This window comes from Octodon degus, unplaced genomic scaffold (genome assembly GCF_000260255.1).
Source record: "Octodon degus isolate 3935 unplaced genomic scaffold, OctDeg1.0 scaffold00081, whole genome shotgun sequence".
NCBI classification, from domain to species: Eukaryota; Metazoa; Chordata; class Mammalia; order Rodentia; family Octodontidae; genus Octodon; species Octodon degus.
In genome coordinates, this window is record NW_004524657.1 from 1,448,912 (window position 1) to 1,465,371 (window position 16,460).

Here is a 16,460-nt window from a genome sequence, read left to right on the forward strand (position 1 = left end):
GCGGCGTCAGTCTCGATGCGGAGCACCAACGGGCTCAGCAAACTGTCCGCGACTGCAGCGGCAGCACCTCGGACACACAACCAGAGGGCTCCCCCATGTCTATTATTATGCACTAAACTAATGTCAAAATGGATCAAAGATCTAAATATTTAAAAAGAAACACTAAATTTATTGAAAGATAAAATAGAAATCTCAAAGACATAGGCAAGGCACAGACTTCATGAACAAAACCCAGAATGAAAAGAAAGTAATACAAAAAATAAACAAATGGGATCTCACATTATTAAAAAGCTTTTGCACAACAAAAGAAATCTCCAACAGCATGAAAAGACAACCCACAGAATAGGAAAAAATTACAGCCAGCTGTCCTGTAGACATAGGACTTACATCTACAACACACACACACACACACACACACACACATACACACAAATAAGAACCTCTAAATTCAAAGAACATAAAAATGGGCATCTGACATGAATATACGCCTCATCATTCAAGAGATACAAATTAAAACAATACTGAGATCTCATCTCACCCCAGCAAAAGTGGCAATAATAAAAAAATCAACCATAACAAATGCTGTAGGGGCTGTGGGGAAAAAAGAACCCTTCTCCACTGCTAGTGGGAATGTAGGCTGATGCAAGCACTGTGGAAATCTGTGTGGCAATTCCTTAAGAAACTGAGATTACAGGTCCCATTCAACCCTGCTATTTCCCTTCTGGGTATTTTTCAGAAAAATTGAAAACATCATACCAGAGTGACATATGTGCACTTGTGTTTACAGCAGCACAATTTGCAATAGTTAAATCCTGAAAACAACCTAGATGCCCATCAACAGAGGAATGGATTTTTAAAATGCGGTTAATATATTTGGAGTACTACTCAGCCCTAAAGAAGGAAAAACTGGAAACTTTTGTAGGTAAATGGATGCAACTAAACACCATAAATAAATCTGACCCACACATTTAAACATTGTATTGTATCACTAGCACGAGAAATTGAACAAGAAATCAGGATCCAAAATGTGTAATAGATATTGTAAACTGGGGTGGGGGGAAACTATATAAAAGAAAAGACAAACTGTGATGGGAGAAAGAGAAAAAGAAGAAAAAAATATTATCTACACACATACACAAGATAGTTAAGATAATTTTACAGTTAGTTTTTCTTAGTTCCTTGAAAAGAATGCTTTGTGCTGGTATTGCTTAGACACGATATCATACCTATATCTTGTACTCTGATTAACTAATATGAAGACAATATACAATGTATCAATGATTGTAACTGTTCTATTAAACGTTCTCAAAATTCAGTTTATCTTTTTTCTCTTTAAAAATTGGCAAAGTATGCTTGCTACATGACTCAATTTCCCATTTGATACTGGATTTAATCAGTTTTACCTAAGCAATGGTGCTTGTAATCCCATTGGTTGACCATAGTTTTGTCCCATCTCCTGCCCACCTAAGCAAGCTCCCATTCTCTCCATTTTAGCCCCGCACGGTTTTACACTATAAAAATCCCTGGAAAAAACAGCTTCCCAGGGAACTACCTGCTCGGGTCTCTCCCCCCCACCCCCCGTGCCTCTCTCAGGACAGGAGCTTTCTTTCTCTCAATAAATATATTCTGCTCATTAAAAAAAAAAGGCAAAGTAAATAAGCTTTAGGTAAGTGAATGCATGTAGAAACACAATTTAAGATACAGGATAATATGTAGTAAATATAAATTATAAAGAACAGAAAAAATAAATGTAAAAGGTAGAATAGAACCACATTATAACAGTCAATGAAAGATTTTAATTTCTTTTTTATGTCTATGGGCAATTCTGTCAGGTTAGTGAAGGATAACTTTAATACTTTAAGTAAAAATAAAAAAGAACCAATGAGGAATTATAATCAAGAATGAAGAAATATAGATGTATCTCTGCTTTTGAGCTTTATCTGTGAAAAGACAGAATGTGAAGAGATGTGGGTAAAAAAAAAAAAGAGAGAGATGTGGGTAGCTTTACAAAAAAATATTAGTATTATGAGGCTAGTAAGAAGTGACAAAAGTTTGTGTAGTGAACACTGAAGACATCTGACTCCTAGGCAATAGGATTATAGCTCAAGTTGTTCCTTTTTAATCTCTTCTATTGTACAGATTTAATCCCTGTGAAAAGTAGGACTGCCCCAGGACCACCCTCATCTACATACAACCAGGTCCTAGAAAAGGATGACACATCATGGCAGTGGCCCTGCCACAAAGACTCTTTCACCTTTTTAAAGGGAAAGGGTGGAAGAGGCAGTAGGAGGTAGTAGGAAGATGACAACAGGGAGGAAGAGGGGGGAAAACAAAAAATAAGTAAAAGGAAGATTAAAAAAAAAAAAAAGTACAAGGAAGATCAACAGCAGCAAGAACCACACATGCAGCCAAGAGGCCTAACACACTTAGTATCTGGTCTTGTTGCTGTTCCTTTTTACAGTACTGCAGATTAAACCCAGGGCCTCCCATCTGTTAAGCAAGTAATGAGCACTGAGCTACAATCCCAGCTCTTTCTAGCTTTTAGGAAGCATCTCACAAAGTTGTCCAGGTGTCCTTGTACTTACGATTTTACTGCTTCAGCCTGCAGAACTGCTAGGCTCACAGGTGTGTCATCTCACCTGGCTACCATCTGGCCTTTTACAAAATCTAGCCTGTGATCTGTAACACCCTTTGATGTTGGAATCTTTCAGAGGAACATGTCTTATTCTGGCCTCAGCCATGAGCTCAATAGTTAAATATATCTAACCTCCCAGTCAATACAAGTTTAGACTCTTAGCAGTTACTCCCAACCTCTGCACAGTATTAAATCTGCCATAATGCCTACCATGTCTCCTCCATAATTTCTCTATCTCAGAAATGGCACCTAATTTGTCCAATTGCTTGAGGCAAATTGTTGGAATACTGTTGTCTCCTTCTGTACCTTACACTCTTTCTTCATGGCCCAATAGTCAAGCATCTGTACAAAGCTATATCTTCTCAGAACCTCTGGCAGTCAGAGGGAATGCCTCTCTCCTAATTCCTATTCTTTGCTTGTCCAGGTTCACCCACCACAAGACAGTCACTGCAGAAAAATCCTTTTAAATTGTAAATCAGATCTGATGACTGAATCCGATCTGCATTGATTTTTTATAAACGTCTCTCACTTTATCCTCAAAATAAAATTGCTCTATCTACTGTGGCCCTTGTTGCTGCTACTTCTATCACCACCTATTAGCCTCCCCCATGCCCAATTACTTCCGGTAATATCTGACTCTCTAATATTGGCCATGAACAAACCTGTCTGAAACATCTGCCCCGTAATGTGTTCTCTTCCTGGCCTCCTTTTGATCTACACAGCTAACATTCATTTTGTCAAAGGTTTGTGGCTAATGTGGACCTCATAAAAAAGTCTTCTCTGACTCCACGGCCAAAGGACATTCTCTCATGCACTTGCCTTCTTTCCTCATGTGAATTCTTCATAGTACTTTCCATTGCCCAAGTGTGTCTGCACATATACATGTGCACATATACATAAACATATACACATATGCCTGTGTTTGTTGCTCATGGTAATATACATTCAGTATCAGGGACATCATTCTGTTATTACCTAAAAAATATCTGGGTTACTATAAGTATTCATCATACTATATTTGTTTAATGGATTTATGGAACTGCATGAATATACTGTGTATATACCAGATAATAAAGGCACTCTAAGAAAACACAAAATGATTTTTTTAAAAAAACGTATTTAGTACAAGGTCTCACTACACAGACTGGACTGGTAGTGATCCTCCTGTTCTCAGCCTCCCAAGTGCTGGGATTACAGGCGCACACCACCACTCCCAGTCTCAGTTGCTCTCAATGTGCCCTGGGGCAGGGCTGGCATGGCACACCAGAGAAAGTGAAAATTTTAAAAGGTAAAATCTAACCAAGAAAAAATAGGATAAGGCCAATTGACTTTAGATTATGGGTAAAAGTCATTCTAACGTATCAAAGAAGAAAAGGATTTATCAGTGACACACATAAGAAGATCTAAGGTAACAGGATAGCTGAACACGGTGGCATATTCCTATAATCCCAGAACCTTGGGAGGCTGAGGCAAGAAGATCCCAAGTCACAGTTGGCCTGAGCGATTTAATAACTCAGTAAGACCTTTCACTATTGCCCCCAAAAAGGGGGTGGGGGGACATGGGGAGGATAATTTAGTGTGAAGGCCCTGGGTTTAATTCCCAGTACTGGAGGAAAAAAAGGGAACACAATGTGGACCACATGTCTTTAGTCATTCCCAAAGGTCTGTAGTTAAAACCCAAAGTTTCTGAAAAATATTCCAAAGGTAGCAAATCCTAAACCAATGACATACACAAAAACTCTCTTGGGTTTCTTCACTGCCTGTGGCCCCAATAACTCACCTGGGTTATAGTGGCTTGGGAATCCATTCTCCAATACCCAGGGTTCCTCTCCTTGCTCTATCTTGAAGATCACTTCTGGCTTAGCAATGCAAAACCCTTGCAAGAGAAAATAACAAGAGTGGGGGTAAAACAGCTCACCTTTGCAGACATGGAAAAAATTAAGGTAAAGAAAAGTAGTTTCAAGAGCCGCACAAAGAAGGAATGTAAATGAACCAGTTCCTCAGGTTGTAAGAACATATTCTTTATAACAGCCACAAGGGACCAGTCATCTTAGAGCCTTGAATCTCAAGCTTTAAATCAGAAATGTTCATGGCACTCACATTCAGGAACTAAAAATGGGTGATTATTAGCCACATGAAAAAAAAATTCTTACCTACTGAGACAAGGTTGCTATAATTTTCCAGGATCACATCCCTGTACAGTATCTTCTGAGTGGGGTCCAACAGACACCACTCTTCCTTAGTGAAGTCCACACATACATCCTTGAATGACACTTGTTCCTAAAAGAGAATATTCCTTTTCTATGTGAAATGGTCAGAATCAGATGTAGGAAAGATTCAACAGAACATCTCCAGAGTTTACCAAAAAATGACAAATAGGATAGTTCTTTTTGTGCTATAGTCTACAAAATATTTTCTACAAAATGAATTTCTTGTTGTAGTTGCTACAAGCACTATAGAGGCAAATGAAAAGAATGGCTTAGAAGAATGGCTTACAGCCTGCTTAGGACATATTCATGTGGTTTTTAGTAAGTGAGCACTGTCAAAACTAGAAGTGTATACACAGCAGGCTAGAGTTCTGAAGAACAGTATCTTTCCATAAGGCAACTTTCACCAGGAAGTAAAACTTGCAGTCCTTGAGACAAATAGTTAGATTGAAATGAACGTGGTACAAGCCCTGATCAAGAGAAACTGACTGATTAAAGTGACCAGAGAAAAAGATGAATTTTCTCTGCTTGAAGAGATCATCTTCTGGGGTCACTATGGATTTTTTTGTTTGTTTGTTTGTTTCTTTGTTTTTAAACACAGTGTCCAGGTGGGCACAGTGGCATATGCCTATGGTCCCAACACCTGGGAGTCTGTGAAATGATTGTCCTAAGTTCAAAGCCATCATGGACTACATAGCAAGACCCTATCTCAAAACAAAATTAAATACCTAAAAACAGTATTTACCATCCAGTAAAAATTTCAGGGCCGGCCAAATAGCTCAGTGGATTAAAGCACCTGCAAGCAGGTACAGGGGCCAGGGGTTCAATCCCCAGGCTGGCTATGCCAGTCCCACCCCCAGGGGCATGCTGAGATGGCAACTGAGACTAGGCATGGTGGCGCACACCAATAATCCCAGCTCTTGGGAGGCTGTAAACAGGAGGATCGCTATGAGTCCGATCTAGTAGTGAGACCCTAAACATCCTATAAACGCTTCCCTAAAATACAAAAAAAGAAATAAATTTTCATGGTTTATGAAACAGGAACTAAGAAAAAGGACAATAAAAGTAGAGCCATGAGTGACCCAAGTACTGACATTTACAAGAAATTGAAAGTGAATTATGACCATTCAATAAAATAGAGGAAAATATGAACAAAATAATGATGGAAAGATTCACCAGTTATATGGCATTTGTGCTATGTAGGGAGCAGGTCAGAGATTGCTGGACTCTGAAAGGTCTGCTGCAGTGTCCCTGGCTATCAGCTGGCGGTGTGGATTTCAGAAGGACACTCACCACGTCACCTCCTGATAAGAACAGTCACGGCACCTGAGCAGTCTGCATAAAAAGTATGGTCACACTGAGGACGTGCATTCCGAGAATCTAGTATTTGGGTATATACTAGAAAGACTACCTAAGAAACTAGTCCCCCATAAAAACTTTGGGCAACAAGTAATCAAGCTTCCCTGATACACACCCCAAGACCTCACAGGGAGGTCTTAGTGCTTAGTATCTTGTTGAGTTTGCTTTATATCCTTTCACTCTAAATATAACCATCTGCTGAATTACTCCAGGGAGTCACTGAGCCTAAGGTGATCTCAGGAACCTCTTAAGTAGGTAAACACACACACACACACACACACACACAGGACATAGTAACTGTTGTTAAATGCAGTATCTAAAACTTAGAGCTTAGATGGATTCAAAAATCACAGAGAAAGAAAATGTAAATGGAAGCCACATTCATCTAACAAACAGGACTGTCAAAATACATAAGGCAAAAATTGAAAGAAATGAAAGAACTTGTAATAATACATGCCTAGAATCCCACCAGACATGGAAGCGGAGGCAAGAGCATCACAAGTTTGAGCACAACCTGGGTAACTTAGCAAGACCTTATTTCCAAATAAAAATAAAGGGCTGAGGATACAGCTCATTGTGAAGGCTCTGAATTCAATCCTCAGTATTAGGGGAAAAATGTTAAAAGTAAAAGAACATAAAATGATTCAGTATCTTTGGAACAGTTGACCAGAAATGTACAAAGCTAAATGAAATTGAAGATCTTACCATACAACAATTTTACACTCTAGGTACTTACTCATTTTAAAACTTGTATCTGTATCAAAACTTGCATATGAAAGTTTCCAACACCTTAATTTCTAACTAAGAAATAGGAGCTGGGGACGTAGCTCAGAAGTACAGCACTTGTTCAGCACACATAAAACCTTGGATCCAATCCTCTAAGTCACAAAAAAGGAAAATTAAATACACACAATCAACAAACACTAAAAGGAACCAAGAGCCCACAGGCTAACAACTCTGACATCCCTTGCACACATATACTAGAAGTGAGTAATTAAGTAAACAAAGACAACAGTAGCCAAATTTCTGTCAGAGTGGGAAGTTACAGGCAAGTAAAGAAAGAAGGCTAAGAGCCGGCCAAATAGCTCAGTGGACTAAAGTGCCTCCTTAGGCAAAGCATGCTGTGTCAGCCCCACCCAGGGGGTGCACTGAGACTGTGATTGAGACTGGACATGGTGGTGCATGTCTATAATCCAGCACTTGGGAGGCTGAAAACAGGAGAGTCACTACGAGTCCGATCTGTGTAGTGAAACCCTATAGACCTTGTCCTAAAAAAAAGAGAGAGCAAGAGAGAGAAGGCTAAAAACACCATTTGGTAAAGGGTTAGAGTAGAAGACACCAGAATTAATTAATTCCAGAAGGAAATACAGAATATCTTAAGAAAATAAAATGGCTGAGAATTTCCCCAAACTTATAAAAGACATCACATCTCAAGATCAAAACTCTCCATGAATATAGGATAAATATGTACCTAGAAGACCAAAAGAAGTTACATTAACTCCTAGAAACCAAAAAAGAAAAAAATCTCATAGGTAGCCTGTGAGAAACTGCCAAGTTGTGTTCTCCTAAGAAATGAAAGCTCCATCTTTCCCTGACCTTTACTTCAACCCTGTTCACTGAGATATGCACACCTGGCTATATAGAAGCAGATGTTCCCTTAATTGGCTAAATAAAAGAATGTGATTAAGTCTGGCAGAGATACCAGTGTGTCTCAACCCGGGCAATAACTGCTTACCCTGCTGGTGGCTAGAAGGGAAGCCTGAGCAAAAGTTTGTGAGATTTCAGGGCTAAGATACAAGATAACATCTCAGCTGAGACCATGGGACTCAGAACCTTGCCTTCCTGGCAGGAAAGGTGCCAGCTGTGCATATATTAAGCTATCCATTCATTGTATTGCTAACTGGAGGCCTTTGTACCTGGTACAAAATTGCTGTTTCAGGGCAGGCCAAATAGCTCAGCTGATTAAAGCACCTGCAAGCAGGCGCAGGGGCCCAGGGTTTCATCCCCAGGCCTGCCCTGCCGGTCCCGCCCCCGGATGCGCTGAGACAGCAATTGTGACTGGGCATGGTAGCGCACGCCTGTAATCTCAGCTCTTGGGAGGCTGTAAACAGGTGGATCACTACGAGTCCTATCTAGTAATGAGACCCTGAACACCCTGTAGACCTTTCCCTAAAATACAAAAAAAAAAAAAAAAAGCTGTTTCTCCTTATAGCCAATGCCTACAAAGTTTATTTTCCATAGCGCTCTGCCCGTGACACCCAGTTGCCTCCCTGACTGATACCAACAAAAGCCATGAGCTTTTGGACTCACAGCCCTTTGTTTCATAGAAAGCATTGGGTCATCCCAGAGCTCCTTAACTGCAAAATACTGTCTCTTTTTTGTATACGTGTATTGCTAATTGGGAGACCTAAACCCTCTGTGGGGGTTTTGGTAGCAGTCAAAGGAAAAAATTATCAATTGTCTTCAAGGAGGAGGTTTAAAACTGAGTCTCAAAATAAAAGCAAAAAAGACTGAGAAGACATTGGGATGATATCTTTAAAGCAGAAAAGGAGAAAAAATTCCAATCTAGAATTCTGTATTTAGAGAAAATATTCTTTCAAAAATAAAGACAGACATCTTCATACAAAAAAGTACTGAGAAAATTTCTTACTGTAAGACTGGCACAAGAAGAAATAGTAAGATAGAAGTTTTTTTCAACAAAGAAATGGTCAAAGAGGAAGCATAAAACAGTCGAAAGGCAAGACAGGGGCTGGGGAGATGGCTCAGTAGAATAAGTGCTTCCCTGGCAAGTGCAAGGGTCTGAGTTCAAGCCCTGGTTCCGCAAAAAAATAAAATAAAATAAAAAAATAAAGAAAGGCAAGAGAAATACAAATACAAGGGCAACACATAAGCAATTACAAAACCCACTGAGGTCACATTATTCAAGATGTTTCCTAAGGTTTAAAATACAGAAAAAGCAAAAATGGTAATAGCACAGAAAGTAACATTGGTAACGTTGTAATAATGGTAACATAACATTCTACACAGAATACTGTGTAGAATGATTTAACAATTTAACTGTGAAGTTCCTGCATATTAAGGTAAACACTATATGAATTAAACATAAAATACATAGAGATACCAAGATATATATAAACAGGTAATTTATGATTATGAAGTAAGGACTACTTGTGCTTCCAAATGCTATAAAGTTAAACTTATAAAAGACTGGTATACAAGAAAGAAATGGTTTGGGGCTGTGGAGATAACTCAGCCACCTAAGCACCTGCCTAGGCAAGCACAAGGACCTGGGTTTGATTCCTGGCACCACATGTCACACCCGCCCCACCACAGGCACACCGAGCCAGCCAAGACTGGTGCTATAATGGTGCCCACCTGAAATCTCAGGGCTGGGGAGGCAGAAACAAGAGGCTCACTAGGAGTCCAAACTGCATAGTGAGACCCTGTACCAAATTAAAAAAAAAAAAAAAAGTAATGGTTTGCAGCTCATACAATAAACAAGTATTACCCCTAATGTATAAGAGATAAGCAGAGTTGGGGGGGGCAGAAACCTAAGAAAAAATGGGTGAAACACTAAAAGAGATCACAGAAAAACACAAGACAACTCTAGACACATTAAGTTAACCAATTTCATTCAGAGTGAAAAAAACTAGATGCAAACCATATAAAATACCACTTTTTACCTAGCTGTTTCCCAAAACCCAAAAGTTGAACCAGGTATCTGAGGGAGAAGCTGTGGAGAAACTCTCATGCAATGCCAAGAAGAACACAAAATAGGGGGCCAGCCAGATAGCTCAGCAAATTAAAGTGCCTGCTTAGGCAGACACAGGGACCAGGGTTCAATCCCCAGCATGCTACGCCAGCCCCACCCCCAACATGCACTGAGAAAGCTACTGAGATGGAGCATGGTGGGTGTAACCCCAGTGCTTGGGAGGCTGAAAACAGAAGGATCACTGAGTCCGATCTGTATAGTGACACCCTGTAGAACCTGTACTAAATAAAAATACAAAATAATAATGTCTCTGACACTAAAGCCACTAACATCCATCCACTTCTTGGAATTCATCTGATAAATCTATCTAGTACATTCATGAATGTACAGAATATGAATAACCTGGTGTGTATGAGTGTGTACATGGCTGTTCATTCTAACAGGGTTTGCAACAGTAAAAGATGGGATATAATTTAACTCAGGCACCTACATTCAATTACACAGTTTTAACAAAGAAAAATCATTTTGTGTCACAGAAATCTCTGGGACATGCTATTGAATTGGAAAAATATATATATATATGGGATTCCTGGTCCTTTGTACATTTGACTTCACCTGGAAGCTTATTAGAAACTGTACATTCTGTACTATATACAAAATAATAATAATCATAAATTTATTTAAAAAACATGAAACCAGCCAGTAAAACAGAAGTACAGTGGACCAAGAATGGCAACCCTTATAAACAATGTGTGGTGAAAGTCTTCTTCATGAGGGCTGGACAGGAAATCAGAGTGAGGAACAGGTCTGAGCTCCAGGTTACAGAGAGATTTTCAAAAAAAATACCATGGTCAGTACTATTGAATGCTGCTAAATGATGCAATAATGGGGAAAAAATCCACTGGTCTTGATCATGATTTGGTGACCCTTTGTAGAACTGATTCAGGTGAGTGGAGGTAATGCGATAAGGCTTTGTTAATCAGGTTGAAATGTAGAAACAAGACAGAACTGCCTGCAATTCTACCTAGAAACACAAACAAACAGGTACATTTAGGTGTGTTTTGAAGACTTATATTACCTCCAATCCTCCACATCTTCCAGATTTCATTCCTGGATCAAGCGGGACTATCACAGAATGGGCTACTCAAACCTCAAAGCTTCATCTCCTCGGACACTGTTTCTACTCAGAAGTGACTGAAGATATACTGCATTTATTTCAGGGCTGTTATTAAGATGACCAGGGGCGGGGGAGATGGCTCAGTGGAATAAGCACTTCCCTGACAAGCACAAGGGCCTGAGTTCAATCCCCAGTTCCACCAAAATAAATAAATAAATAAATAAATAATAAATTTTAAAAGACCAGAAAAATTTTTACAATAACCTGGATAACCCTGTAAAATTAAAAATCCTACAATTAACTTGCCAAATACTTTCTACTTCAAATTTGTTGCTCTAGTTATATTTCGCTTAATATAAACTCTTTTTTTTTCTTGTTTTGCATTGGTTTCACATCTCCTTTTATTAGTGCATACTGGCAATCTAGATTAATGGGTTTCATTTTGGCCAATTTGTACACACACATAACAAACTCTGATCATTTTCATCCCCCCACCCTGTCACCCCTCTGGCCCACAGTTCCCACTAGTTTCACATTTTCGGGGGGCTCAATGCATATATTTTGATCACATCCATCTCCCATTTTACCTGTTCTTACACTCCCCTCCCCTTGATTCCCTCTCTCTTGTCTATTAATAGTTGCCCTTCTACTTTCATCTTTTTTGTTTTTTGAGGTAGAGTCTCACGATATAACCCAGGTTGGCTTCCTCTTGTCTCAGCATCCCAAGTGCTGGGATTGCAGGCATGCCCCACTCCTGTTTCAGAGTCCAGTATTAGGGAGAACATTTGCTATTTATCTTTGGTGCTCTCCAAATCTATGTATTTTCCTCAAAATGACAAAACTGCCATTCATGGCTGAATACTACTCCATTCTGCATATATAAATTTTCTTTTTCCCGCTGGTACTGAGCACCTAGACTAGCTGACATAAACGTTGCCTTTTTCTTCCCACTTAAAAAAAAAAAATCCTTACAAAGTGTAAGTAAACAACTTACCTGTGATTTTCTCATTTTCCGCTCTTACTGGAGGAGGGAGAGCTGAGAGAAAAGGATGGATGGATGTCAGGACAGACATGGCCTGCCTTGGAGCTTGTGGACTCACCTGCCTACAGTCCCACACAAAGATACTTACATGTCCATGACGGCTCCGATATATGTTGAGTTTAGACATGACACTTTTCAGAGTGAATGTTAACATTTTGTTTCTTATTATTAGCAATTTAGGTTCTGTGACACAGAAAAAATTAAAAACATAAACAGATGAGTTTAACAAATAACAGTATTCCATATGATCAAATACTGTGGATTTGTCAAAACTGCTGTTGTAAGAAAAACAAAAACTCAGGCCATGTCTATTTTTGAGCTAACTCCATTACCCCTTGAGGTCGGCTACTCCGAGAAACCTCTGTAAAAAGGGAGGGGTGTTTAAGACAAGATAAAGTTTTTTAAATGTCTGTCTGAACTGGCTTGAAGTTTCTGAAAAGGCTCTTTTATTTAGATTAACTTTGATCAAGTCTCCCACTCCGCGCGAGGCGAACCAGGCACCTCCTCCCGCTCAATGTCTTAATCTAGATAAGGTGCGGCAGGCGGAGGGCGGACGGGCCTGCGCCCTCACCCGGGGCGAGCAGCGGGCTCGGCTCACCTCGCTGCTCCCGGGCTTCGCGGCGGTGTCACCGAGACACACTGTGAGCCGCGAGCGCGGGACCGGCGTGAGCTTCCCACGGACACCGCGACTGCAGCCCCGGGAAGCAGTTCGAGCGCCGGCGGCCTGCCCGGAACCCGCCCGGAGCAGGAGACGCCGCCGCCGCCGCCTACGGAACGAGCGCACTTGGGACAACCTGGGGCGGCAAGCGCGCCTGACGGCCGCATGGTACGCAAGCGCCGGGACGGTGAAGGGCCGCGAGCTCCGGGCATCCCATTCACGCCCAGCCACGCGCCCACAGCCCCACTCCTTGAGGTCGCAAGAGGCGCGCGCGTAGCGTCACGCGCACGTCACGCAGGCGCGCAGCCTCCCCACCAGACCACCGCGCCTCCGGTCCCGCGCACGCGCACTCCCCACGCGACCGTGCGACCGCGCCTTGGCTCCGCACGACTGGGCGCGCGCGGACGCCTGATCCGGGAGCTGGCGTCCACGCGCCGACCCGGGCTTCCCCGGTAGAGGTCGGCTCGCGGCCGTTCCAGCCTCTGCAGACTCCCACCTCCTCCTGCGTCCCCGCCTTTCTGCAATACCCCAGCCATCCCCATTCCCATCCCATGCCCAAAGGCCCAGGCTCTACACTGCTCGGCTCACCCGGCGTTCCCTCACAGCGCAGACCCGCAGACTGGGCGTGCTTTCCCACGAGGGACCCAGGGCCGCAGCGGACGCGCGGGGAGGCGCATGCGCATGCGCGCGGGGGCGGGGGTCGCGGTGGCAGTGAGGGAGCTTCGCGCGGGCGCGGGGTTCCCGGCGTGCACGGGTTCAAATGCGGCTCTTCTCTGCCCTGGAGGGTCCCGGATAGGGGACACCTCCCCGGTGTGAAGAGCTGCTGCTTTGGTCACCCCTGCAAGAGCCACAGAGATGCTGAATTCTTCCCTAGCGTGGAGTATACGTCTATCTCACATACCACGAAGTGAGGTCACGTAGAAGAACATCTGCGACCGGCATGGTTATTCTCTAGAACCAGGAAGAAGACAAGTTAGCAATGTAGTGATTAATAGGAAAGGAAGAGCCAGCGGTGGCTGGGCAGCTCAGCGAGACCCTGTTTCAAAATAATAAAGCAAACTTTGTATGTAAAAGCTCTATAAACCTCATCCCTGCAACTACTTTACCTAGGACATTTTTACGTGCACATCCTTTTACGTGCACATTATTTCTAACAATAGTAATGCTTTACACCATCTTATTTGAAATTTTCCCCAGCCTTATAACTCCTAAAAGATTTCTTCAAGTACCGAACTTAAGATGGCTATGGTCTTGACTGCTATAATGAAGTACTCCAGGAAAAAGGGGACAGGGGGGGGGGGGGGACAAAACAAAACAAAACAAAAAAACAAAAACAAACAAAAAAAAAACCAAAAAAAACCCAGTGGTTCTCTAATCAGTAATCTTTCTTGGTTTTTCAGGACTTGGAATAGCCGGTGGTCTTTAAGTAACATTGAAGTGTGTGCTAAGGACTTGCTAAAGGTCTCCAGTTAAAGGAAAAAATGTTTACTGTTTTTCCAATTAAAGGAACAAAAATGTTCAATGTGTGTGAAAATTCAAAGACTTCCAGGAGGTGGGGGGAGGACACAAGGTCTTTTGAGTTGGAATCCAAGGAAAAACACTGGGTGAATGACAAAGACTGCCATCCTGTGGCTAGGAAACCACTCAGCAGCACTTGGCCTCGGTATTGACTAGTCCACAATTGAGGTCGCCTTTAGGGCGCTGTTGCTCAAGCTAGTTCATAATAAAACCTGTTTTTCTTCACATCAGTTCTCACCTCCAGATATTGGTGGTCATATGGCTGGCAGAAGCAAACTTTGTAGTGTAACATTATGATCATTCTGAGGTAAGATTGAAGAAATAAAAAGCAGAAAAAAGATACTGAAATTAGGATTTTAAAATTGTACTTCTAGGGGGGCCTGCCCCGTAGCTCAGTTCTTTAAGTGGCTGCTTCAACAAAGCAGTCAGGCTCAGGTTGCTGTGGTTCAATCCCCACAACACAAGACAGCCAGTCATGCCTTGAAGGCATTCCAGAAAAAAAAAAAAAAAAGCTTCTGCCATTTTAGATAATTCTCTCAGGCTTTCACAGAGAGCACATTGGCCAAGCAATGGTCGTGACTCATCCACATGGCTGCACTGATAAAGGTTCTACAATCTGAGGTACAGGATCTCAGGACAAATCCTGAGGGCATTTCACTGACCTTCTCAGACCAAAAAGCTACAACTCTTGTTGCATAGGTCCTGCTTTACCTTGGTCTTAACCATCCAGCAGAAAAGTATGAAGACGAAATTATAAGAAATAAAGCCATGCTGTTAAGTTGAGCTGTGGGGGACTCAGGTCAATAATTTCTGACATTGCCAGTTAAACAGAAGACCCAAGGCTATTATGGGCTACTGGACTCTTTTAGAATATTTTGCTGAGTTTACACACCTATAATATTCAATAACGGAACTTAGAAAAAATGGGGTATACAGATGAATGTCCATTTTGTATCTGTGTATTCAAAGTGGTTGGGATAGATATATAGTTACGTTCTGTTAATGAATAGAATGATTTGTTCTAATGGTGTTTGTAAATAGGATCACAAGTCCGCATCTTGTACAGCAATTAACCACTAAGAATATATGCAGTGTATTATTTGTTGAAAAATAAATAAAATAAAATAAAATTGTACTTCTAGGTGGGTTTTTTACAATGGAGTACTATTCAGCCATAAAGAAGGGTAAATGACATTTGTAGCTAAATGGTTGGACCGTGAGACAATACTTTTAAGTGAAATAAATTAGATAGCCCTCTGTAAATACCACATTGTTTCTGGTATGGGAAACTAAAACGTGCAAAGAACCAAAATGTATAATAGAAATTGTGAAATCCAAATTGTTAAAAAGGGAAATGGGAGGGATGAGGAAGGATAAAATAGAAACAAAGCTTTGTAAATAAAGAAGAAAACAGGCAAAAAAAAAAAAAAGAACCAAGATATATCATGTACAGGTACAAATTCCCTATGATTAATGTGATCAAAACATAAATTGTACCAATGAATTTAATACAAAAAAATTGGTACAAAAACTTTTAGAAGGAACTGCAACTTCAGTATGCAAAAGTTACTCAAGGTCTTTTCCCTGCCAAGGAAGTCCCTCAAAAAATTCCTAAAGGTCTTAAAAACACAGTAAACCTATAAACTGGGCTTTAGGTTTAGTTTATGGTCGTTGAATAAGGATTTTTTTTTCTTTAGTTTATGGTCGTTGACACGACCATAAATTGTGCTTCCTCTTCTCAAGGAAGCAGCAATATTACTGGGCAGCAGATCACAACTTTAAACACATAAATGATTTGCGTTCTGGCACTGGGAAAATATCCTAGATCACCTGTCTTGAAGATGCCCCCATACCCCAGCAGCTCTTTTGCTTCCAGCTCTTCTCTCTCTTCCTCAGTCTCCCTGACTCTCCACACTAAGGTCTATTTGACATTGTTCCTCTGCCTCCTACTGAGGCTTCCTAAAAATTCTTTTTCTGTAGCAGGAGTCAGCCTCCAAACATTCTGTGTTTAGGGTAAGTTAAGTGTGGAATCTTTGGGGACAGTCTTCAAACTCAGGCTTGGACCAGCCAAAGCAAAAAGCTTTATAGAATAGCTGTAGGGAGTTTATGTAGGTATGGCCAACTACAAGACACTTAGGACAGCTAAAGTTGTCAAATACAGAAGAAATAAAAATAAAAATTTTGGGGCTGGTGAGATGGCTCAGTGGTCTAA

At 41.2% G+C, this 16,460-nt stretch overlaps 1 protein-coding gene across 1 annotated transcript in view; it reads right to left on the minus strand.

Annotated features, from left to right (window-relative positions):
- Znf248 (zinc finger protein 248) overlaps nucleotides 1-12,984 on the minus strand; it is a 27,018-nt gene extending 14,034 nt beyond the window's left edge. Inside the window, exons 1-5 of the mRNA XM_023721232.1 lie at nucleotides 12,671-12,984; nucleotides 12,161-12,255; nucleotides 12,025-12,066; nucleotides 4,789-4,915; nucleotides 4,416-4,511 (exon numbers count right to left, since the gene is read on the minus strand). Of these exons, the coding sequence (XP_023577000.1) occupies nucleotides 4,416-4,511; nucleotides 4,789-4,915; nucleotides 12,025-12,039 (238 nt within the window). The 5' untranslated portion in view covers nucleotides 12,040-12,066; nucleotides 12,161-12,255; nucleotides 12,671-12,984. The remainder of the gene's footprint in view (nucleotides 1-4,415; nucleotides 4,512-4,788; nucleotides 4,916-12,024; nucleotides 12,067-12,160; nucleotides 12,256-12,670) is intronic.
- Nucleotides 12,985-16,460: the final 3,476 nt, after the last annotated feature.